Raw genomic sequence first — 24,273 nt, forward strand, 5'->3', positions numbered from 1 at the left:
CCTGGTCAATGTGGCTCAGTTGGTTCGAGCGTCATCCCATAACCAAAGGTTGTGGGTTTAATTTCTGGTCAGAGCACACGCCTAGATTGAGGGTTCAGTCCCAGGTCCAGGTGTGTACAATCCCCTGTCCAGGCACATACAGAAGGCAACCAATCAATGCTTTTCTTGCATCGACATTTCCGTCTTTCTCTCTACCTCTCTCTCTAACAAGGCCCGACTCTGTGTAACCTCCTAGATCAGAAGAGATGGAGCACATTCAGGGTGGTATGGCTGGAGACTCCACCTCTCTCTCTCTAAAAGCAATGGGGAAGAAAGAGGTCCTCAAATGAGGATTAAAAGAAAAAAATAGAGAATCACTTTTAGAGAAGCGCTAGAAAGCTATAGCATAGGTCTCTGGAAAGACTTGCCAGAGGCCAAGCCCAGGCCATTCTAGTCACTGGTCCATGTTCTCTCTAGGGCTGAGTATAGGAGCAGGAGAGAGCAATGAGCAATGATGTGAATGCACATGATAGAACAGGGGCAGGCCAGTCTGTGGGTGTTTGTGACCCACTCCATAAGGCAGCTAGCTTATCTGGAAAGGCATCTCCTCCATGGCCCTCGTGGTGGGATGATTGTCTCCAAAACAAGATCTGTTATCATCATGGCCTCTCCCGCCTTCAGAGAACACATGAGGAAAGCCAGCATTCTACAGCACTGGAGAAAGGCCTGCATTACCACAATCTATGTGGAAACCCAAGTTCCCAAAGTGGGCTCTGTGAGGCCAAGCTGGTACCAAGGTAGGCAGAGTGCTGCCTACCACTCCAGGCCTTGCTGTTGCACCTGGCAACTGCTAGGCCCTGACAAGTAGCTTCTCAGATCATTTCTCCTGGCTGATGCAAGGCTTGTTGCCTTTGCCCATCTGAACTCCTAAAGAAGGACCTGCTTAAGGAGATGTCGGCCTTTTGCCAGAGGACTTACATATCACTCGGCTCCAAGTGCCTATGACTAGCCCCTTTTACCCTCCTAGAAGGATACACTATAGGACCTATACCACAAGAAGCGTGCCCACCCATCCTCAAGCATTGGACCCCTCAGACGTGGTGTTTCATTTGATTTTGCACAGAGGGGCTCTCTGGGATGTCAGTGACCCTGGCAGAGAGATTGCAACAGGTGACTGCCTGGCTAGGCCACCTCTCTCTCTGGGGAACCAAGGGAGAGGAGCCCTCACAAGGTACCCTGCTAAAAGCTGTCATAGATTCCAAAAGCACCAAAATTTCAAAAGTTCCCCTCCAGATCCTGAAGCAGACATTCAGGGGGGTCTGTGATACCCTGTCCACGGGCAGTTGGGTACACTCTTGTCTTTTCCTGCTCCCACTGCTCTTAGCTGGGATTACAACTCTAACTAGGTTCTTACAGGGGAGGGAGGTGGAGGGAGGAAGAAGGACAAGACCAAAATAGCTCTCATCCCACATTCCAAACCTCACAGGAGGGGCACCACACCAAGGGCTGCCGTATTTCAAGCGGTCTAGCTTGGCAGTGGCAGACACTAGCTGGCCTCCGGCTCATTAGGTCGATGGGCAGAACTTGGGGCCCCACTACACCTGTTTGGATGCCAGCCTCAATCTCAGCCAGAGCTACAGCTAGATGCCAGCTCCTGGGCCCATGTGAGCAACACTTCAGAGTGTCCCTTTCACAACTGAATCACCAACAAGGCAAAAGGCCCAGGGAGGTACAGTACTGTGGGACTGGGTGGCAACAGAATGAAGCTACTGAATTTTCTTGCTGGCCAGTGGCAGGTTCATACGAGTTGCTCTCCACTCTAACACCAATCTCTCTTCAACACTCCATACCCAAGGCCATAGGGCCACAGGAATTCTTCAACCAGAAACAATTAACTCCAGAGCACCTTTAGCAATATCTGGAGACCTTTTTGATTGTCAAAACTGGGAAGTGATGCAACTAGCATTTACTGAGTATAGGCCAGGGATGCTGCTAATCATTCCACAATGCACAGGAGAGCCCCCACAAACAAAAACCAGTTTGAGTCCAGGCATGAAGTACGACACCTTACCTGGGAATCTCAGACACCTCCAGGCAGCCCCACCCCACCTTGGGCATGTCCTGAAGGGTGAGGTGAAGAATGGATGCAATATTCAATGGAGGGCCCCTGTATTTGGAACACTGTGGACACCTTACAGGGTCAGCCAAGGAGAGGTGGCAGTTCTAGTTTGGAGTTGTTATAAATATGGAATTTATACAAGAAACCACCAACTGTGCCTTTCCTCCCACGAACATGTGGGCTGAGCTCCAGCATGAAGCAGTAAGTGAGGGCCATAAGGAAAGGTCATAAGGGCTTGTAGCTCCAGAAGACCTCTGGCCTGCTCAGGCTGCTTGAAAATCTGGGTCCAGAGTCAGTCAAGCCTGTGGTCAGCTAGGCTAGCACTAGATACAGCAGGGCCAAAGCAGGCAGCTGACATTCCTGCCTGGCCCAGGGCTTCCCTGTGACAGCTAAGGTCAAAGCTGCCACCTGTTCTGTAGCAGTTTCTCCTCATTAGTTTTTTTGCCTTCAGGGGGTCCCACCCCCAATACAGTCCCAGGTGCTCTGACAAGGTCATGGTAACAAGAAAACACAGGTGTTTTAATAAGCCACATGCTACTCCATCACCACCAGTCTCCAACCTGGAGGCAAGAGATGCCAGCCTAACCAGTCTGGGGCAGATGTTAGACCAGTGGTAACTGTTCTCCACTGTGGTATGGAAGACTATTGGACTGAAGGTCAGGAGAACTACACTCTGGCCTTAGTTCCACTGGGAACTTCTTGGGTAACCTTGGGCAAGCTACTACCTCTGTCTGAGCCTCAGTTTCTCTACCTAATAATGGCCATGGACCAAAATCTAGACCTGAGGCAGAGTTAGGTGTGATTGGTAGTGGGTGATTGAGTAGGGGGTGCTGTCCTCCCCCTGTGCATTCTCTTTCTGGGATACTGAAGTAAGAGCCCTTAGTGGGGTGGGGGGAGAACCGAGACCAAACCCATCTTCCCCTCCCAATCAATCCAGCTCTCCTGATTTCCCACCTCCAAAGGCACCAAACATCTATACTTAAATCCCCAGTCATCCTGGTCTGTTTTCTGTCTTTATTTGTCTATTTAGTCACCAAGTTCTATCAACTTTTCCATCAAATGGTCACAGTTTCCCCCAGCCAACCGTGCTCTAGGTTCTCATGCCTGGATTATTTCAGTCCTCCAAGTAAGGACTCCAGCTTCTGCTTTCAACGGGTCATCCTGCCAGCATCTGCTTCCAAGAGAGCCCAGCTCTGACCTGGCCACTCTCCTAATCTGCAACCTAACAGGATCCCCATGGCCCACAGCCCAGAGCAATTATATCAGACTGCCTTTTACCTGGCACTTGAGGTTATCCACACTCTAGACCCAGCCTGACTTGAATCTGCAAACTCCTATTATTCATCAAGATGGAGGCCAAATGTCCCCTCGCATGAAGCCTTCCTTCCCTGATCTTTCACCACCTCCTACCACCCAATGGCTCAGTTAAATTAAGTGGCCCCCTACATATTTTCTTTACCTTCTCAAAAGCACTAGAGTCTACCTCCCCAACTCAACCAAAGCTCAACTCCTTCAGGTCCTACTGGTCTCTGAATCCTCACTGCAGTGTGGTAATGGCTACCGAGTGTTCTGGCAACACCTAGACAGGAAGTCCTGCTTCCTAACTAAACAGTGTGTGTGGGCCTCTGACTCCTCCCCTTCTCTGGTTATTCCCACAGCGAGGACACAGAAGTGAGCACACACCTGAACCTCAGGGCACTGGCTAAATGGCAGAACATTGCCCTGGGGCAGAAACCACAGGGCCAGGAACCCAGGTCCAAAGATGTGAGAAGGGAAAACAAAACATCCTTGAGGGTAGAGGCATTCTGGCTTCAAGGAGCACTTAGCTCTCCCATCCCCAGCTCCTGCAAGGACATCCAAGAGCACTTGACAAAAGGGACGTGCGCCATCTCCTGCTTCCCTCTATTGGCCTGCAAAGTCTTGGCGGTTACCCGTTTTGACCCTGTGCCACCACTTCTACATCCCACCCACTTGCCTACTTCCCTTTCCTTTTTCTGAGGCCAAATATAAACTCCCGGACAGGAAATGCCTTGAAGGAGCCTGTCCCCACCCTGAGGTCCAGAGAAAACTGTCCCTGACACAAAGGAAATGGGCTTGAGAGAGGTAACCTCCTCAGCCCAGGCCTGTTCTCCCTCTAGAAGCAACAGACACACCCCTCTCCTGAGTGCTGTGGTCAGCCAGCTAAGCCAAGCCAAGCCAAGCAAAGGGAGGGCTGTGATGCTGAGCACAAAGAGACAATGAGTGCGTAGGGCCTTTGGGGCAGGAGGTGACAACATTCAAGCTCAGACCACAGTGGAGCAAAAGGAAACAGAGCTCAAATTGGTGGCCAAAGGCTGTGTAAGACCTAAGATGATAGAGGTTTGGTGGTACAGTGGGAAGAATAATAGGCAACAATCTGAAGACACAGCTTTTAGTCCTGGCTGTGCTGATTGTTGATGACAATATTTATAATACTGAATGTAATTATAAGTAATTAATGTAGACACTAATATTTACTGAGCACATATTATGTGCCCGATTGTATGGGGCCAAACTTAACTTCTCATGCCTCAGTGTCATTATCTGTAGAGTTGTGATATGATCATAGCACCATCAACATGGGGTATCTATAAGTATAAAATGAGATAATAATAACAGCCAAAAGGTCCTTGTTATGTCCCAGACATTTCTTTAGCTCCTTTTTATATGGTTTAAATCATTGAATCTTCATGACCACCCTGTGAATTAATTGCTCTGATCATCTATTTGACAGGTGAGAAAACTGAGGCCCAGAGTAACTTGCCCAAGGTCAGCAGCTGAGAAGTGGTGAACCAAGATGCAGATCCAGACAATCTGGCTCCAGATTCAGAGCCACCAACTTACAAGCCTCCTCATTAAATAGGAGAAATCGCCTGAGATATAGACACAAAAGAACATACCAGGGTATTTACAGTAATAAATCCTTAGCCCAAAGTAAAATTTTATCAATGGAGAAAGCACTTGATCATCCCACATTTTATTTGATCCCCATAGCAGCCCTGTCCAAAGCAGGCCTACTTGCTGCACAAGTGGGTAAACTCAGACTATGAAAGGTCAAGTGGCTTTTATTGTACTACAGATGGGGATAGGAGTCCACCTAAATGTTCAGAGCCCTCCTGTTAATCTGTTACCATGTCAGTATCCCTAGGTTCACCCATCAAATCTACTTCCCCTTGGCTGTGTACTTATTCAACTAATTTTACCCGAGCACCTACTTGGTGCTAGGCCCTATGTTGGCACCATGGTCTGAAAACTGTAAAAAAGTCAGACTGCCCTGGAGTACTTGGCTAGAGATACTATCAGGCCCATCCTTCCCAGGGAGGCAGAGGCTAAGGTGAACTGTCCTTTGTAGCAGCCCCTGGACCTGGTTTGGATGCAAGGTAATAGAGAATGAGCTCAAAAGCAATGGAGCTGGCAGGTGGGACAGCCTGATGCAAGGAAGCTTGCAGCACCCAAGGGCCCTGAAGTAGGAACACTGTGGGGAGAGCTATAGATTGTGGAGAAAACTAACCCCCCACCATATACCCAATTCTAGTATGGGCCACACCAGCTGGAAAGATCAGAAAGTTAATCCAGGGCCCTGGCTGGCATAGCTCAGTGGATTGAGCATGGGCCTGTGAACCACACGATCGCGGTTCGATTCCCAGTCAGGGCACATGCCTGGGTTGCATGTCCAGTTCCCTGCAGGTCAGTTTCCAGCAGGGGATGCACAAAAGGCAACCACACATTGATGTTTCTCTCCTCCTCTCCTTCCCTTCCTCTCTCAAAGATAAATAAATAAAATCTTAAAAAAAAGTTGGTAAAAAAAAAAAGTTAATCCAGTTAGCCCCCTGCCCCCCGCCTATCCCTAAACACCCATACCTTCTAAATTATGCAACCCAATTGTCAAGACAGTTCATTAAAACACCTCTCTTCCCTGATGCCACCCAACACCCTGGTGTCCACCTGCCAGTTGCTGGAAGGTGCTAATCAAGTGAGCCTACTGCTGCTGTCAGAACCATGCCCCATATCCCTCCTGCACACCCTCCCCCATCTCAATGCAGCTCTGCTTCAGAGCATCAATACCCAGCCCTTTAAGTTTTCTCTCCTGTCCATCTGTCCACCTGGAGAGGGAGTCAGACAATAGATCTGGGTACTATCTTTCCAGGAGAGACTGATCACTGGTGGGTGTGATGAGCACTCAGGGGCAGAAGGGAGACCCAAGCTTCAGCTCTTACCTCCTGTGCAGGCACCTGGAAAAGGGCAAGGAGAGGCATGGCACAGTAAGGGCAGTGGGGTCAGTCTTCCTGGGTGGTGATCCCAACTGCATCACCCCCATCTGCACGAGTTTGGATACATTCCTCATTTAACCTTTCCTTGCCTCAGTTTCTTCATGTGTAAAATAGGGATGATGAGAACCTACCTTACAGCACTATCATGGGAGCTAAATAACTTCAAATGTGTTAAGAATCTAGAAGCATTCACTATTGTTATTGGTATTTCACTGGTACTATAGCCTGTTGCAGTGTCACAATTGCCAGTAAAGGAGGCCAGAGGACGGCCCTGTGGGTGAGCATGGCCAGGGACAGCTTTTCTGGATGGGGGAGGTAGACCGAAGTGACAGAAAAGTCCAGACCTAAAGCCAAGGAGGTGGCAGGTTGGAGCACAGCACACCCCCAGTTCAGCAAAAAAAGTACTACTAAAGAATGACAACAAGAAGAATTCTGTTCATATTGTTGGCTCTAATACTGAACAACCCCATGAGGTAGGCACATATCTCCATTTTAGAGCTGATAAAATGGAGGCTCACAGGTGTTAAGTCATTTGCCCAGTGTCACACAGTGTCATGTACACCAGAGCACCCGCTCTTCATGACACTGTCCTGCCCCAGGGATCATGTGTACAACTCAGGTCCACATATCCCTCTTTGTTTTTCCCATTTAGAAGGCCCTACTCAGGTGGGGGACGCTCAGGTCAGATGTCTTGGGCAAGGGCTTTACAATATCCCTGCCCCTGCCCCTTACCCAGCTGCATTGACATCAGCCTGGAGCAGAAACACTGGCTGCAAGTGCCTCACTCACACCTCAGACAGCCCAGCCTTTGGCAAGCCCAGATAAAGAACAGGAAATCCTCAGCCACCTCCCCGGGAGGTTGCTCCCTCAACCATGGGAACAGAGTGCAGCCTGGACACAGGTTCCTCTGCTGCCTTGACTGGTGGGGGGTGGTTTGAGGGAAACAGGGAGGACTTGAGTGTCAAGAGACCCTGATTCCAACTGCTCCCTCCCCGGAGACCATGCCCTTCCTCCTGCCTGGGCCTCAGGTGGAGATCACGAGGTTCACACTGGGGGATCACACCATCTATCTTACTGCATTGCTCTGACAAGAATGGGACCATGGAAGTGAAAGTGCTTGGGACACTTGAAAGACATGGGGGGATTCATCATTGTCATGGTCACTGACTGCTACAAGAGGAATGACTGGGTTGGTGTTTCTCCCTGTCTGATTCACCCTTCTAGGCTCCACTGTGGGCATGGCTCATACTCATTTCCGGCTTCAATGCTCCTTAAAATATCCCCTTCCCCCAACCCCCACCAGCTCAAGAGAAGAAAGCAAGTGGCGAAAAAGCAAGTGGCAGGAAAGCAGTATACACTGGCAGCTGCCACACAGTACACTTCAGTCAACTCATCAAGGGCAGTGCCTCCTCTCAACAGGACTGCCCTGTGCTATGGGGGCACAGGAAGGTGGCCTTCCCCTCCAAGGGTGCCCCACTCATGGGAGCTGGCTGGACCTGAATGATGGACAAATCAGAGAGAGCTGTAGGAGGTGCTTGGACCCAGGATTCTGCAGTTCAGAAAAAGATCATGGAGAACTCGTCTAAAAAAATTCAGGCTGGACACAAACAAAGTACAGTGAGGAGCTTCTACAACCCCATTTCCCATGCCAAAGGCCACAGACAGCAGTATTTGCAGAGGATGGTAATGAGGCTGGGAAGGAGACTGGTCTCAGGTCCCTGGAGGGTCAAGTTGAGGCTGTTTGGCCTGGAGAGGATGCAGGGGGAACTTGGGTTCTGTCCTCAGAATTCTGAAGGTCAGAGAGAGCAGACAGGGTGTAGGTGGTCACAGGGAGAAGAGCAAGGGCCCAGGGGTAGAAATCACAGAGACAGAGTTCAGCTCAACATAAAATAAAACTTTTGGACATTCTATGGATGAAAGCAACTGCCTTGAAATACTGTACTCCTAGGTATTGAAGATGCATGAACAGGAACTGCACAAGTGTTTGGCGGGAAGATCCCAGCTGCAGAAGGAAAGTTGGACCAAATGCCCTCTAAAGGCCCTTATTCACTGAGCTCTGTCTGCTTCCTACCTCTGGGGCATTATGGAAGAAAGCATAAAGGTGACTTGAGCTGACTAGGCCCTCAGCTGGTTCCCACAGAGACCTGGGATCCCAGTAGCACCTTGGGCTGGTACTACCCAGGGGGAACAGGTCATTCATTAACTTGCAGTTCCATGGGTTCCATGGGTCAGAGGGTAGCCAGCTGACACAAACATGGGGAGGGACTAGAGATCAAACTGCACAAAAGTCCATGCTCAAGGAAAACCCAAGCTTTGGCAGTGCAATACCCTGCAAGCCCAAACTGATCAGCCAGGTAAGGATATTTAGTGACTGGGCCTGTCAGAATTTGAAGCCAGCTTACCTTTGCCTTGTGGGTAGAGAAAGGGTCTTGACTGGGAACATATACTTTCATAGCTGGAAGGGAGCCTGAGAGACCGCTGAGTCTGTGCCAGCTGCCCTTCCCATTTTAAAAATGTTGGAACTGAGGCCCAGAGAAAGCAAAAGTCTTCTCTAACATCATTCATGAAGAGGTAGCTATGGAGAGGCACACCTAGAAATCAGGTTTCCCAACTTTACAGTGAGGCCCATAGGGTTCATGAAATGTTTGTTGATCCCTTTTCTTCTCGCTGACACTGTGGAAAATGGCTTGTGGTCTAGAGCTTTCTAAATTGGACCTGGGTCCTAGCCTGACCCTTCCCAACTCCCACTGCCTGTCAGCATGCAGGCTCTCTGAGGAAGGTCTCCTCTTGCAGCCTGGCAGCAATATTGTGGCTGGCAGCTCACATCCCAGCCTGGTGTGGAGGGACCCATAGCTGTGCTGGAACAGACATACATGTGGCCCCATCCTACCCCAAGTAATGACAGATTCTCTTCGTGGGCATTCCTCACTCAGACTTTTAAAATGAGCCAGGGTGATCGACTGTTCCTGGAAACACCCTTACCCTGCCCCCCAACTCCAATGCCTAAAAAAACCCTCACCCCGCTGCCCATCAGAATCCCGTTACCTCAATTCCTTCACTACCTAAGCTGAATGTGTGTCCTTGAAGCAATGTGAATAACTACTTCTGTTTGCCCAAGCAAAGACAGAGGGGCAGAAGTTTAATTGGCCCCAGAAGTTCTCATGACTGAATGTTTGTTAATGTCCCCTGGGGGGGGGGAAGGTGACGGTTCAGGATGGGGTCCCTTTAAGGCCTGAGGTGGACAAGGAATTGGTTAATGGCCATCCCCAAGAGGTGACTTTCCAAGGTGGTTATTATGTAGCTCAATCATTAACCAAGCAGTGGCAGGACCCCAGGCTTGTTGGAAAAAAGCCACTCCTTTCCCAAGGACAGACCAAGAGCAGGAGGCCACAGGCAGACAGGGAGAGCACTTGTGGGGTCTGTCCCTCCGGTCCCTCTCACAGCCTGCTCTGGGGAGGTGGGAAGAGAGGCCCGGATGAGGGAAGTTCTCCCTTAGCCCTACATGAGGGTGGAGGAGGGCTGGCCCGGATACAGAGGAAGTCAGCACACCCTTACTGGAGTGGGAGGGAAAAGTGAGACAGTGAGGGTTTTTATCATGAATGAGAGAGGAAGCTCAAAGCTGGGCCATGGCGATTAGATGACAAGTTGGGAAAGACGCTCATCCTGAATGCATCCTGTTTTGCTCCAAACTGGTCTCAGGGGCCAGGAACAGGGGAGGGGCTTGGAGGAGAGTAGCCTCCTAGGAATTCTCCCAGGTCTGCGGACCTCAAGCTCCTGGATTGTCCTTGATCTGGGGAGGCAAGCGGGAGAGTTAGAACTCCCATTTACCAATTACAGAACCAGGGCACGGTTTGTACAAGAAGCCTCCATGAGGGAGCCTTGAAGCTGAAGCCCCACAGACCGGATGGCTGTGCTGTAAAATGAAGGCTAAAGCTCCATAATCCCTCCAGTTTGAACCTTTCCTGAGCCTCTCTTCCAAGGTTCAGCTCAAATGTCACTGCCTCTGTCAATCACCTTCCCCTTAATCAAAAGCACTCACTCCCTGGTCAGGCCTCCCAGGACAGAATGCCCTCCTAAACCACTGGAAATACGAACACTGCCAGGATACATGGTGATATTAAGGGACTTTTAATTACAATAGTGGTACCATGGCTATATTTTTTGAGCTCCTATCTTGTAGAGCTATATATTGAACAATTTATTGATAAACTAATAAGGTGTTTGTTTGGGATTTATTTCAAAATAACAAGAAAGATGGAGGTACAATTAGGGCAGGATGGGCCATAGACTAATGGCTGTTCAAGGTGGCTGATGAATACATGGAGCCTTATTAATTAATAACATTTCTACTTTTATATATATTTGAAATTATTTTTTAAACCTTTTAATTTATTTTTAGAGAGGGAGAAGGGAGGAAGAAAGGGAAACATCGATGTGTGAGAGAAATGTGGATCAGCTGCCTCTCGCATGTGCCCCAACCAGAGACCACACCTACAACCCAGGCATGTGCCTTGACCAGGAACCCAACCAGCAACCTTTTGCTTTAGGGGATGATACTCAACCAGCTGAGCCACGATGGTCAGGACTGACATTTGTTTTAAAGATTTTATTTATTTATTTTTAGACAGAGGGGAAGGGAAGGAGAAAGAGAGGGAGAGAAACATCAGTGTGTGGTTGCCTCTCACACATGCCTTACTGGGGACCTGGCCTAGAACCCAGGCATGTGCCCTGACTGGAAATCAAACTGGTGACCCTTTGTTTCACAGCCTGTGCTCAATCCACTCAGCTACACCATCCAGGGCCTAAAGTTCTTCATAATAATTTTTCTAAAGCCCTCACCAAAGTAAAGACTTGGCATGTCATGTATTATCTATGCCACTAACTTCCAAACTAGATGGTAGATTCCCTAAAGGTGCAGTTATACTCTGTGTCCTCCACAAGACCAAGGACCAAGCCTGGACTTAATCATTTGTACAAAACCTGGTAGTTTACAAAGCACTTGGCAATGGATCACCTCATTTAATCCACTGAAGTTGAAAAAGTGGGGGGAAAAACCGAGAGTCTGAGAGGTCAAGCACAGCAGCACAGCCTGGATCCCCTGTTCTCTGCCTCATACCACCCTGGACCCCCAGAGCACTTCCATCAGTTCTACAGTCCCTGCAGGTTGAAGTAACAGGTATAGCAATGGTCAGCATGCCAGTTCCCAAGGCAGAATGCTGTGCAAGAAGAGACTTAGCATACAAACACAGCACTTCAGATTGTGACAACAATCCATACTGTGGTTTCCAACCAACTGATTCAAGTTTACCAGGACCAACACCCCTCCTACACACACACACACACACACACACACACACACACACAGACACACACCAAGACCCTAAGTCATAGATGAATAGAGCCTTAATAAACACTTGACACAACAACTGTATGCACAGCCCATTGTTCAACTACTCTGTTTATGGTTGCAGGGTGAAGCTTATACTTTCCCTCCTAAAACCCTTTCATTTTTCTCTATTTTACCTGATAACAGTCTCCCAAGGATCCTGGGCTATGATACTCATCCTACCGAAAACAGCACAAGGGAAAAAAATTTCTCCGCATTGTATTCAAGCCAGTGGCAACTCCTTTCAGCCAGAAACTCCTCACCCTGCTTTTGTTGAATCTGAATTTTCCAGGGCTGCAACAGGGAGCTCCAGGAGTCTCCTAGCCAAAATGCACCAGCAGCTGCAATAGCATCCTGATCAGAGAGAGTCTGTCCTCTTCTCTCCTGACCTTCTGACTTTCCTGTCACTGCTGCCATCCCTATACCTGGCTCCAGGAGTCCTCTGCTCCTTCTCTAATCAGTAGCCCTAAAAATGAAATTATAAAACTTCAAGAAGAGAGAAAGGGTCAAAATTTGGGCTTCTGTGTGCCATTTTCTTTGCTCCTCTGCTAAAACTGAGAAGGTGTTGTGCTTTAATATGGAAGCCTCACCCCCAGCATGCACACAGGGTACACAGCCTCTTTGCACAACTTCAACCCCTCTTCTAGCTCTAAACACCTCCAGATGTCTTACCTCCCAACAGCCTTTTGTCCCCATATCAGGGAGAGGAGCCACAGACACACGGATAGGGTTAGCATAATTATCCAAGAGTTTCTTAAGGGGTGGAGAGAAAGCAAGCAAATAGGGGAGACCAAATGAACTCTGTCCATATAGTGTTTTGTGGCCCTAACTACAGAGGCCCTGGGAGCAAAAATCCCAAATCCCAAATCCAGAACATAGTTGGACAAAGGCCAAATCCCAGAAATGAGGACCCAGAATGTTCAGCGATTTAGTAGCAGTGGTTTTAAGGTGAAACAGTCCCCTGCCCCCAACATCAGAGTCCCCATCACATTCTTCCCACTTGCTCCATCAACCACTCAGAAGCCACCTGCAACCCTCACCTTCTCTGCACCCTTGGGCTGCCTGCCTTCTCATTTCCACACAAAATTTGTCTCCCTCCATTCCAGGAAGATGAAAGTGAAGGGAAAATTCAGAAAGCAACAAGACAGATGGTGGGTGGGAACAACAACCACTAGAGTGAGGATGGGAACAAGTCCCACAGTAGGAGTCAGGGTTTGAAAATAGCCTTGGGTGTGATTCATCACCCTCTTCTCTGGTCGGCAGACCTCGATGCTCCAAGTGGGAAGGAGACAAGTCAGGGGCCTCCAGCCCAATCTCTGGGGCAAGGGGTTCTGTCTTGACTCCCCCTTCCCCACCTTCAACCTGGCCATTTACCCTCCCACCACCACTGGTTTTCTAGCTGGCTTAGCTGCATAATCACCACAAAGCTCTCCACCTGCATAGCTCCTCTCACCCCCCCCCCCCTAGCATCTCAGAGACAGCCTTTCACCTGCTAGTTAGGAGCCCGGAGCCTCACATGGAGTCACCAAATATCAGGGCAGAAGAGATCAACCCTTTAGACCCCCAAATCTAGCTAGCCCACCACTGGAACTGTAGTTGAAAACACTGGCACACAGAAGGTGCATGACTCTGCTAAGGTCAGGTGAATTAGTGGTTGAACCCCAGTTTCCGGAGTCATAATTCGGTGCTCAACTTTAAAGAGTGTAGGGAGAAGAGAAATTGAGAGAATCTCAGACGATCTAATTTGGAAATTCCAAAGAACTTCTACTAAAAGGCTCAGGGGTTCTCTAACGCAAAATCACTTTGGACTTAATGAGGAAACTGAGCCCTGAAAGATGCGACTTATCCAGAGGTTTTTACTTGACCCCAGCAGCTACCTTAATACTAGGAAAGTCCGGGCATTTCTCAGAAGGGAAGGCACTGGCAAAGGGAAAGCCCATACCGCCCGACCAAGGGCTTCCTGGAAATGCCCTCAAACCCAGAGGAAGGAGGAGACAGTAGGAGAAGCGACATGGACCGGGCCCAGAGCCAGGATCCCCGCCACCCACTTATAGCTCCAGTCCCCCTCTGAAACCCCAGAGCGATGGTTCCGGACTCCAGCCAGGCCCAGGGATAATGGGAGGGCAGCCGCTTTCCACCACCCTACTCGCGAGGCTTCGCTGGGAGAAACAGCCGACAGGCTCAGGGGGTCCCCCAATTTCGGCGACTCCAACCCCAAATTCCGGGACAAAAGTGGCTTGGCTTGCTTCCCCTGCATAGGTCTGGATGTTCCCATGCTGTCGCCCCAACTCCTACCTGGAGGCCTCGTCCACTGCCTTCGGTCAGAGACCCAGACACAGCTGCCAGAGGACAGGAAGCGAGCTCAGGCGGGACTACTGCGTCCTGGGAACGCCCGCAGCCTGGGGTCGGGCGGGGGTAACGGTGCCAGCCAGAGAAGCAGCTGCTGCAGCTCCTTAGCTGTTGTCAAACCGAGGCCACTCAGCGCAGGTGGGGAGGGAGCAGCAGCGAGTAGGGCAGTCGGGACGCCCCGCCCACCTATAGGGCCCTCGACCAATGAGGATGCAGTCCGGCCCACCAGACTACTCAGAAAGTCGTCCAAATTGTGGTGGGCGGGGCTCTTCCTCCTAGCTCCTCCAATCCTCTCGCGGCTGCCTCTTCCTCAGGTCACACCGCTAGGTGGGGGGGCCGGTGGTGGTAAAGGCGCTAGCCCAGAGCCAGTGACTGGGTGCAGGAGCGAGTGGGCCAAACGACACACACTAATATTTACTGAGGTCTGTATGTGTCTTGCACCGTGTGGGAGATTTAAGTATATGTGCCATGTGCACGGGAGGGTTCAGTGGCTGGCTGAGGATAATGTACCAGGAGTTCAGAAGACACAACTTCCTTGTGAGATCTGATTAATAGAGGCAATTAAGAGAGAACACAGGCATTAGATGTTTGAGCAGGAAGTTGCCATTACCCCCTTACCAGGCTCCAGCATTCTGCGACTTCCCCGCTACCCCCAGCTCTCTATCCCAAGTGCAAACTCTACCTCCGCAGAGAAATGCATGGAAAAGTTGGGGGCATCTGCATTAATCTCGGCAGGAGAGAGCTCCCAAGAATTGTACCAGCAAGTACCACAAGAAAGCCAGTTTAAATTCATTAAGAAAGTGTTAAGATTTCATTTCTGTCTCGCCTTTCCTCACAAGGGTGAAACACAAGTTCACAACCTTGATTTCATTGTTGAATTGCAGACTCGTATTAGTCAGGGATGGGAGTACCCAAGAACCCATACATCCAACCACCATCCTCCACACTTACAAGTACAGAAACTGAGAATAGATGACCACTTAAGTTTACCCAGCAAACCCATGGCAGGGAAAATACCTGCACATTGCTATTTTCTCCATACCTAACAGATGGGAGAAATGAAGCTGAGGTTCCTAGAAAGGAGATACTGCATTTATCTAATTTGTTGGTTAGAGTACCCAACACGGATGAAAGCAAAATTTAGTGATTCTTAGTACAGCAACTTTCTTATGGTCACTGGAGGCAGTGGCAGAGCCGGACCTAATAATGCCAGGCATCCCTTCCTGCCGGACCTTCAGTCCATAAGGCCAAACTGGAATTCTACTTTCCTTCCCTGATGTCCCTGGTGAGAATCAAAGGAGAAATGATGAAGCAAGGCTACCTCAAGTGTGTGTACACTTCCTTTCCTTGCAATGGCAAGACTGCAGATGGCACTTTGTTCAAGAGGAGCCACGTGCCTGTGGGTCGTGGATGGGGATGACACCCGTATACCAGGACTCACTCCAGAATACAAAATCCTACCCAGAGTCAGGTATACTTATGATGGGTGGGAAGAAAGATTACCTCTTTTCTGAGGCTAGGCTGTTCCATCTCTAAGCATCCCTAAGGCTCTGAGTTGAAATTTACCTTGCTTCAGGAAAATGTTACAAAGATATAACAGTGTGGGCCCTGCAATGATCCTACAGCTTCCCTAAGGGGGGCAGGAAACCATGTCGCAGCCCATTCTTTCCACCCCTGGCACCAAGCACTGTGCCTACAGCAGTTTCTCAGTAATGTTTACTTACTAATGGATGAGTGAATTGTGAAAGATATGCAGGGAAAAACCATGAAGAAGTTGCAATTGTATGAATAATGAGCAAGCCCAATTTATCTTTCAGTAGATACATTTAACTAACTCAGATATGATGGGCTCTGAGACACTCAGTTCTTTTTTTTTTTAAGAAAGGGCAATCAAACCAGAAAACTACAGAGTACAAAAAGTACAAAAGGTACAAAAAGAGCAATTGCTATAAATAACTAGAACAAGAGCTTCCCAGTGTCTGGCACAGAGTAGGTACTCAATAAAAGTACCCGTTGAATTGCTTGAGTGAACAGAATTGTCAGGAAAAATTACCATCTTAATATTTGCCATTCGTGTTGTGACATTTTGAAATGGCCCAAGAGATGTCTGGTCTATTTCTTTGGGTCTTGTTTGATCTCCTTCTCTTATCCCATGAGCTTCAGAAAGGCAAAAAAGAGCTCAACCTCTAGAAAGACAGAGATAGCTCATCTCTTTCAATACCACTACCATCTCTTGCTTCCCAAGCCACCCCCAACCCTCCAACCTATGCCAGAGTGTTGCATATGGTGCCTGGGACAGATATGGAAATGGTACCTTCTCACAAGCTCCTTTCTGCATTTTGAATGGCTCTAAAGATAACTGGAGCCTTTAGATCTTTGGCGTCACTTTTCCCACACTCTTGCTTGTGTGTCCTATAGTACTGCTGCTGCTGTCTTGGGTGCCTGCTCAGCCACCAAACAGGAAAACATAGAGTGCATGAGGGCTGGCTGAGGGCAGGTAAAAAGGCTTTGGGGTGCATGCATGCATACATGTGTTTGTGTGTCCAAGGCATGGGGCTTCTCTCATTTTAACACAACTGCAGCAGGTGAAAGGCAGGACAATGGATTCTGGAGCCAGACAGCCTGGGTACAAAGCCCAATTCTGCTAGTAACAAGTTGTGTGACCTTGGGCAAATTACCTTTCGACATTCTGTATTCAGTTTCCTCATCTCTCAAGTGTGGATGATAATCACAGCCCTGACCTTATACAGCTGTTGAACAGATCCTCTGGGCTAAATCACACTTAGAATATTGGCTGGCATATAAAAAGTACTTCTAAGTTGTTAGATACAGTGGAAGCCCTGGATCAGGAAGTGGGAGAGCTGGGTGTTAGTCTCAGCTCTCCCACTCTCTGGCTGTGTCACCCAAGGCAAGTCATTGTGTGCTCCAACATTCAGTCCCTTCACCTGTCTGATAAAGGTAGAGCACAACCCCTAGCAAGCCGAGTTGAGACAATGACTATGAGGGTACACTGTAAAGGGTGGCAACAGGTGGCAGGATGGCAGTGAATGTGTTGCAGAGCTAAGCTTTTCTCCAGGGCTAATCAGCCCTTTTTTTTTTTTTGCTAGGCAGCAGCAGGGAGATACTCCATATGGTATTACCCTAAGCTTCATTCCAAGACACCTGGTTCCCAATAAGTGCCTATCTGAGGGCTTGCAGCAGTCCCTACACCCCTCCCTGCCTAGGAATGGGGGTTCCTGAGACTGTTGCAGGCAGACCTATGGCCCTACTCTGGAATGGCTAAGAGTACCTTTAGGAAGAAACCAAACAGACCTTTCCACTACTCTTTTCCATGGAGCTCAAGAAGCAGCAGCAAATAATTCCAGGAAACTCAGCCAGGAACGACAAAAAGGGAGAAGAAGCCTGAGGGGAAAATGAATTACACTCGGACAGGCCCATCCAGCACATGACCACAGGTGCCCTCACACTTGCACACACATTCCTGCGTGCCTGATTGAAAGCTCACCCGTCAGGCCTGGGAGGATAAAGGCCAGCTTTCTGGTGTCTCAGGGCCCCCACCCAGCCTCATGAAAGGGAGCTATTGATCAGGATCCCACAACATGGGATACTTTATTACACCTCATCAAAAAAAAAAAAACCCTCAGGAGCCATGGCAGGGGGGTGGGAACTAAGAGGAGCAGCCAGAGTACGGCTAGACAAGGGGAGGCAGAGAGGTGGTAGTGGGAGGGGCTTGCAATGGTGAGGGGCACACAGGCACCTCACTGAGTGAGCACTGCTAAGTGAGGGTGGGGGCTGAAGAGCTAGGTCCTGAGAAGAGTACAAAGATCTCGTCTTAGCTCAGGGACCACTGTAGGGGTGCCCACTCCACACACCGGAGACCTTGGAAGGGGGAGTTCTGTGCTAGGCTGGGAGCCCTTGGCTGGCTGTATGGGGAGCTAGAGCATTGGCCAAGCCAGGCACAGGCCAGGAGAGTTTCAGGGGTCCCTCACCCTCTCTGGGCTCCCCCTCCTTAAGCAAGGACACAGAGGCACTCATTCCCTCCGACCTGCCTCCTAGAGCCATTGAGAGGAAAGTGTTGGGGCAGCTCATAAGGCCTCCAGGTACCTGGACCCAGGCCCACTCAGTCACGGTCCCCGACTCTTCCCCAGACACCCCAAATCTTGTCCCTTTTTCCCTCAAGAAACACCAAAGTGTCAGCTTGATGAAGGGCTGGCCCCCAGTCTCCATGTAACAGAACCCACCAGGCCATAACGGTCTGAGGGGCCCCATTTCACACCCAGGATGGGTCCCTGGCCTGGCTTCACTGGTCCATCTCAAGGGGGCAAGACGTTGTCTGCTGTGGGCAGATGGAGCATTCCCCATTCCCAGTTCCCTCAGGGAGGCCTGCCTGCCTTGGCCCAAACAAGTAAGTGAGGTCACCCTGGGCAGAGCACTTGGGGACTGTGGCACTGACACCCAGAGCAGTATGTCCACCCACTCCACACCCCATTTCTGTCCTTCAAAGGAAGGTCACAGGGTGGTGAGGGAAGACGAGTAAAGGCAAATCCATTTCTAACACAAGCGTCCTTGTACCCTCTCCATGCACACATACAAGCAGCGGAGGTTAGGGTAACCCTCCTTCAGTAATCTCCCCAGTAATCTCCTCTGCTTGATTTAGTTTCAGCCCTCAAGCTTGTTCCTTCCTGACTAGGCTCAGTTTCCTCATCTGAAAATAAACAGGGCTGGGCCATGGTTTCTAGGGTCCCTTCTTTCCAGCACATTCTCTGCTTCTGTGGCTTCTCTGTGTATTCCTGAGGGACTGGTGCTCCAAGAAAGGCAATATTCATGGGGCTTCTACAGAGCAACGAAGGGGTGGGGGCATGAGGGTCCTCTGAGGATGGGGAGTAGCTGGGGGCCGGGCCAGAAAGAGCAAAGTGAGAAAAAAAGGAAGGGGGTGCTCAGGTGAAAAGGCAGAGGATGGAAAGCCAACCCAGCCTAGAAGGCTAGAGACCAGGCCTCTGCCTCCAACACTGCCCCCAGCTCACCCTTCTGCAGTGGACACCCTGAGCCCTTAAACAGAGTTCAGGATCCCGCCCCCCTGCCTGGGACCCTTCCACATATCCCTCTGGGGAAGGAGCTCCCAGGACACAATCTGGGAGGGTGAGGAGGAGCTGGAAGAGGAGAAGAGGTGGGGTTCTTCCTTACCACCCAAGGCTCCCCCATCAATCAGCCTGCTCTCTCGTGTAATCAAATCTGGCACCCATGAAATTGGAGGGCTGCGGGGGCGTCTGTGTGTGGGGGGCACTTTGACAGGCTATGCCCAGAACCTGGCCCAGTCTGCCCCTGTGATTCTGGGTCTCTAGGACTTGGCAATCTCAATTCAATCAGACACAGCCCACCCCCTGGACACCCAGATATCTCCTTTCCCTGAAGACAGCCCTCAGATGTACCTGGATGACATCAGGGAGGAAGAACTTGGGGTGTGTGGTGAGGCTCGAAGGCCACTCAACACAGAATATGGGCTCCTCTTGGTCTTGGAGTCCTTGTCCCCTCACAGTGGGCCCTTCTCTAAGTACAGCTTTCCACCCCACTCCCCCAATACCCCTTCTGTCCCTCCAGCTCTGCCTCCCTCCCCCTTTCTCTCTCACCCGATAAAAGTTCTGATCTGATTGTCATTCAGGACCAAGGCTTCCCAATGCATATGCATCAACGTGTCAGTGAGCATGGGCATCCAGCTGCCAACAGGGGGCCGGGGCACAGAACAGGGCAGACAGGCCCAACAGCCGGGGTGTCCCTGTCTTCCTGGAACTGCGATGCCTCTAAGGGAAGCAATAGCAGCCCCAGATGGAGAATGGCCAACCCAGGCAGGTGGGCAGCCAGGTTAGGTCCCAGAGGACAGGCTGAGAGGTAGGGCAGTGATGCTTCCAGGTTGGAAACCTTATGTCTCTGGATGGTCAGGACCACCCTTCCAGAAAACACAAAGAAAGTGGCTCTTGTGCCCCACCTCCACCAAGGCTTCTGGATCAGGGGCAGGGCACTGCAACTCTGGCTTTTACTCTGCTTCTACCACAGATATGCTGTGTGACCTTGCTGAGAGTCTCACCCTCTCTGGGCCCCCATGTCCACATTTGTGCAATCAGAGGGTCTGATCTGAGCATCTCTGCGGGCCCTATCCTTCGGTGCATTCATGGTTCATGACAAATCTATGTTGAGAAACCCAACCCAATTTGCCATTTCCTCCCTGACATTTTGGCAGGAGCAAGAGACAATTTACTGGGGGAAAAGGAACAGGCAGAGCCTGGAAATTTTTTTTAAGTGCTCAAAGACATATTTTTTTAAAAAGACGAAGTGCCAGGCACTCTGGGAGACCTGTTGGAGTGAAAACAGACCTTGGAATGAAGCTTTCAGTCATTTTGAGCAGACCAAAAATGTGCTGCCGCCGGGGGGGGGAACTGGGTTGTGTCGTGCAATTAGGGAACAGAGTTAGGCAGTAAAGGACCCTTAGAGGGATGGGAGATGTAGGGAGCTACTAAATAGGTAGTGACACCCAAGAATATGATGATAAAAAGAGACATAGAAGGACAGACAGACAATGGAATGAAGAGGTGAAAATACCTACTGAGGGTCAGACATATAGTGGGACAGGAAGACAGACAGGAGGGTGGAAGTGCAATACCAGAGGCAGAGACAAAGAAACTGCTGTGGGAGTAAGAGGTTTATTAAGCACCTACTATGTGTTAATAACTAAAATAATGGGTTTTTTTTTTTCTTGAGTTCAGGATGAAGGCAGAGAGAGAGAGAGAGAGAGAGAGAGAGAGAGAGAGAGAGAGAGAAGTGGGTAGAAATGAAGCCAGACGGTTGGGATAAAAGGACAAGACACCTTGGGGCAGAGCAAGAGCTGGCTAAGATTTAGAAGAAAGCAGGCATGCTGAGGTGTAAGGTCTGAAAAAGGGCGACTACCAGCCAGGGGTGGGGTTTCGACAAACGGACCTAGGACTACCACATGAAAACCGGACTGGAACCAAAGACGAAAAGGCTGGGAGCTCGAGCCACGGGGACTGGGACGGCAGCGCCGAAACTCGAAACTCGCAGCCAAATGCAGCCAAATGCAGCCGAGCCCTGACCTCCCGCCAGGGTTCGCCCCGCTCTGTTCACCTGGTTTCCAGCGCAGAGCGTCGCCCCGGGTGCCCTTCACACCCCACGGCGTCCTTGGAGTCCACGTCTGTGGCTTCGGAAGCCGCACGGCCGGCCCCCAGCCCCGCGCCTCGGCCATGCGTCGGTAGCAGCTCAGAAGGCTGCAAACAGCGAGCGGGTCGCAGGCGCCTCGGGTGGTTGCACCCAGACTGAGCCCACAGCCCGGGAAGGACCGAGTGAGGGCGGGGCTGAGGGAGTCAAGGACTGGTTATTGCCCCGCCCCTCATAGCAGCTAGAAAGTTCCACGCCCCCACCTTGAGCAGGGACCCCCCCCCCTTTCTCTATTCCACACTGACCTCAAGTCATTTAACTCCTGTAGTCTGGCTCCTTACCGCCACAGGGCCTCGTATCTGACCCTTTCTACCCTGGTCCCCTATTTTAGAGGTGTCTCCCCAGGAATCCCACTCCTTCCTACTCTGCTACCTCAGTGTGACAGAGTGAGGGTCTTCTCTGCCCTCGGGTCAGCCTGTCTGCCACCTGTTTACCCCAAATATCACCAAACTTGTGACCTTGTGCAGCAGTCAGATGGAAAAGGAAGGTGGCTTGCACCACCTAGGCACTCAGTCGCTTCTCACCACTTACTCTGCTCTCTGTCTGACCACAGCAAGGGAACCTCAGGTCCAAACACGGACACCGTGAAACCCTTCTGGTACCAAGATTATCCTGGACTTTATGAGGGGAAGCATGCCTTATAGACTCGTTTATGTTATAGATGCAAAACTGAGGCCCAAGAATGCAAATGACTTGGCAATTATCTAAGGAGGACAATTATCTCTACATTGCAGGACTGTTGTAAGGATACAGAGGGGCTGAGCATGGTGTCTGAGTACAGTGTCTGTAAAGAAAGATTCACTTTTATTCTCCACCCTGGAGCTCTACCATGAAAAATGCCTGGACCCAAGACCCTAAATTATATAACTTAAGTTCCCTTAGCCCTGGCCTCCACATGCGGCAAGCAAACTTGCATTACCTGATCTGCCTTTGTTTACAATGGAGGGAAGACAGAAAGCTGCCAGCTCGCAGACCTGGCATATCCACTCCACATCTTGTGGTGGACAGTAAGCAGGCAACATTCTAATAGTGGCTGTGCACCAACTGTGGTATAACCTGGCTCATTTTTCCTCTTTTGGCCTCGATTTCCCCATCTGTAACTAGATGATAATCCTATGACACCAAGGGAATGATAATAAGGGGATACACAGGTAAATGTCACAGCCCACCCCTCTATCATCTCCATACCTTGTGCCACGAGAGTAGAGGTAAGCGGCCGCAAGATGGAGGGACAGGCTGGGAAAAGGAAGACGAGTTTGTGAAATGAGATGTGCTTTGTGCTTATTTGCAAGAGATTTTTCACCCACTGTCCTTAGACTCAGTGTCAGAGCTGGAAGGGAATACGAGATTAACATCTCGATCTTCCTGTCAGTCATCCTTTTCTCCAAGGCAGCACTGGCACACACTAGGTGTGTGTCACAAAACATTTATTGAATGAACTCGTTCTTCACGTGTGGCAGAGGGCTTGCCCACGTGAGTCTGTTTCAGAATCAAGATAGATCTCCTGGCTACTCCACCTTCTACTAGGTCAGTCTGCTTCATGGAATTCTTTTTGGCTTTCCTCTATGCGATCATAAACCATGGGAAGCCCATTCCTCTCTCCCAGCACTCTCTGATCTGTCAGCAGTCCCCATTCTGGACCAGCTCAACCAGGATGAACAACCATCCAGAGGCTCCTCTCTGTGCCTAGTTTGCTGTTGCCAACCCTTTGACTTCTGAGTTTCCAGCAGTCCCTACGCTACACCTACTACCGGGACAAGTTCCCCTCTGGGGAAAAGGAGACCTCAGTCAGCTTCCTCCGTGCACAGGAGTTTCTCTTTTGCTCACTGGTGGGGCAGGAACATGGGACACAGGGACACAGCCCCTCCGCAGGCAGCAGCCTAGAAGGAAGGGCGGCTGCGGCCATTTCCTACCCTGCTAAGGGACCTCCCTCCCTGGCCAGTCCCTCCCCTACTTCCTGAGTTCTGCTGCTTCGGCCTTAGGCAGAACAGTGATGTGAAAGGGCTCCAAAGTTTAACTGGAATCACAGAACCGGGTAACTGGGGAGGACCCCAAAGGTCATTTATTCCCACCCCCTCCCAACTGCAGGAATGCCCTCCCTCTGTTAGCAAATCTGACCTAACCTCTTACAGCTTCAATTTCCTTTTTTATAAAATGACAGGATGACACGCACCTGACAATGTTGTTGTGGGAGGAAATGTGAGAAAGGATTTAATAAAAGCTAATGTGTACTGAGTGCTAACTCTATGCCTGGCAACATTCTTACCACAACCTCCTACAACCCCCATTGTATAGGTGGCAAGACCAAGGGACAAACTTAACGTATCTCGCTAAGTTCACACAGCTAAGAGTGGTGTTGGCAGAATCTGAGCCTTGAAGCTCATTTGTCACCCTTGTGATGGCAGTCATCATCCTCGCCCCAGGGAATGGTCCATCGTAAAATTTTAATGAGTTCACATATGCCTGTGTGTCTGGAACTTTTGTATTCAAGCAGCCCTAAGGGCAATGGGGAAATAATGGGAAGAAACTCTGGAGGCAAGTGCTGAAAATGGACCCTGAAACTTTGGCTCCATGCAGGGAATGTCTTTGAAGTGCCTGCTTTTATCTTAAACATCTACTTGAATTTCCTATTGTCTTTGAGAAAAGCTGGCACTCCAAGAAGATGGACCACTTCAGTCCCTCTATTCTTATGCTCCAGGCTACTGCCTTTTACTGCGGGGGGGGGGGTACCAGACACCAGGCACATGGTAGGCCCTCAGTCACTGAGAAGAGCCAATGTTTATGAACCACTTTTGATGTGAGCCAGCATTCTAAGCACTTTTCACATATGATTTAATCATCATGATAACTCTATGAGGGGGTCAAATTATTATCGTTGCTCTCATTCTTAATGGCAAAGCTGCAGCACAGAGAAGCTAAATGATTTG

The 24,273-nt window shown here is 50.0% G+C and overlaps 1 protein-coding gene across 4 annotated transcripts in view; it reads right to left on the bottom strand.

Annotated features, from left to right (window-relative positions):
- The window catches only part of STARD8 (StAR related lipid transfer domain containing 8), a 59,028-nt gene that overhangs the window by 18,252 nt on the left and 16,503 nt on the right, over nt 1-24,273 (bottom strand). The window contains exon 1 of one of the 4 annotated variants that reach the window (XM_037133083.2): nt 21,257-21,456. The exons of 1 other annotated variant lie outside the window; for it this stretch is intronic. In XM_037133083.2, the coding sequence (XP_036988978.2) occupies nt 21,257-21,374 (118 nt within the window). In that variant the 5' untranslated portion in view covers nt 21,375-21,456. Of the gene's footprint in view, nt 1-14,068; nt 14,263-21,256; nt 21,457-24,273 lie in introns of those variants that run through there. 2 more of the 4 variants (XM_037133084.2, XM_037133085.2) reach the window with 2 other exon arrangements.

Source organism: Artibeus jamaicensis, unplaced genomic scaffold (genome assembly GCF_021234435.1).
Source record: "Artibeus jamaicensis isolate MK-2021 breed Jamaican fruit bat unplaced genomic scaffold, CSHL_Jam_final scaffold_2375, whole genome shotgun sequence".
Classification (NCBI taxonomy): domain Eukaryota; kingdom Metazoa; phylum Chordata; class Mammalia; order Chiroptera; family Phyllostomidae; genus Artibeus; species Artibeus jamaicensis.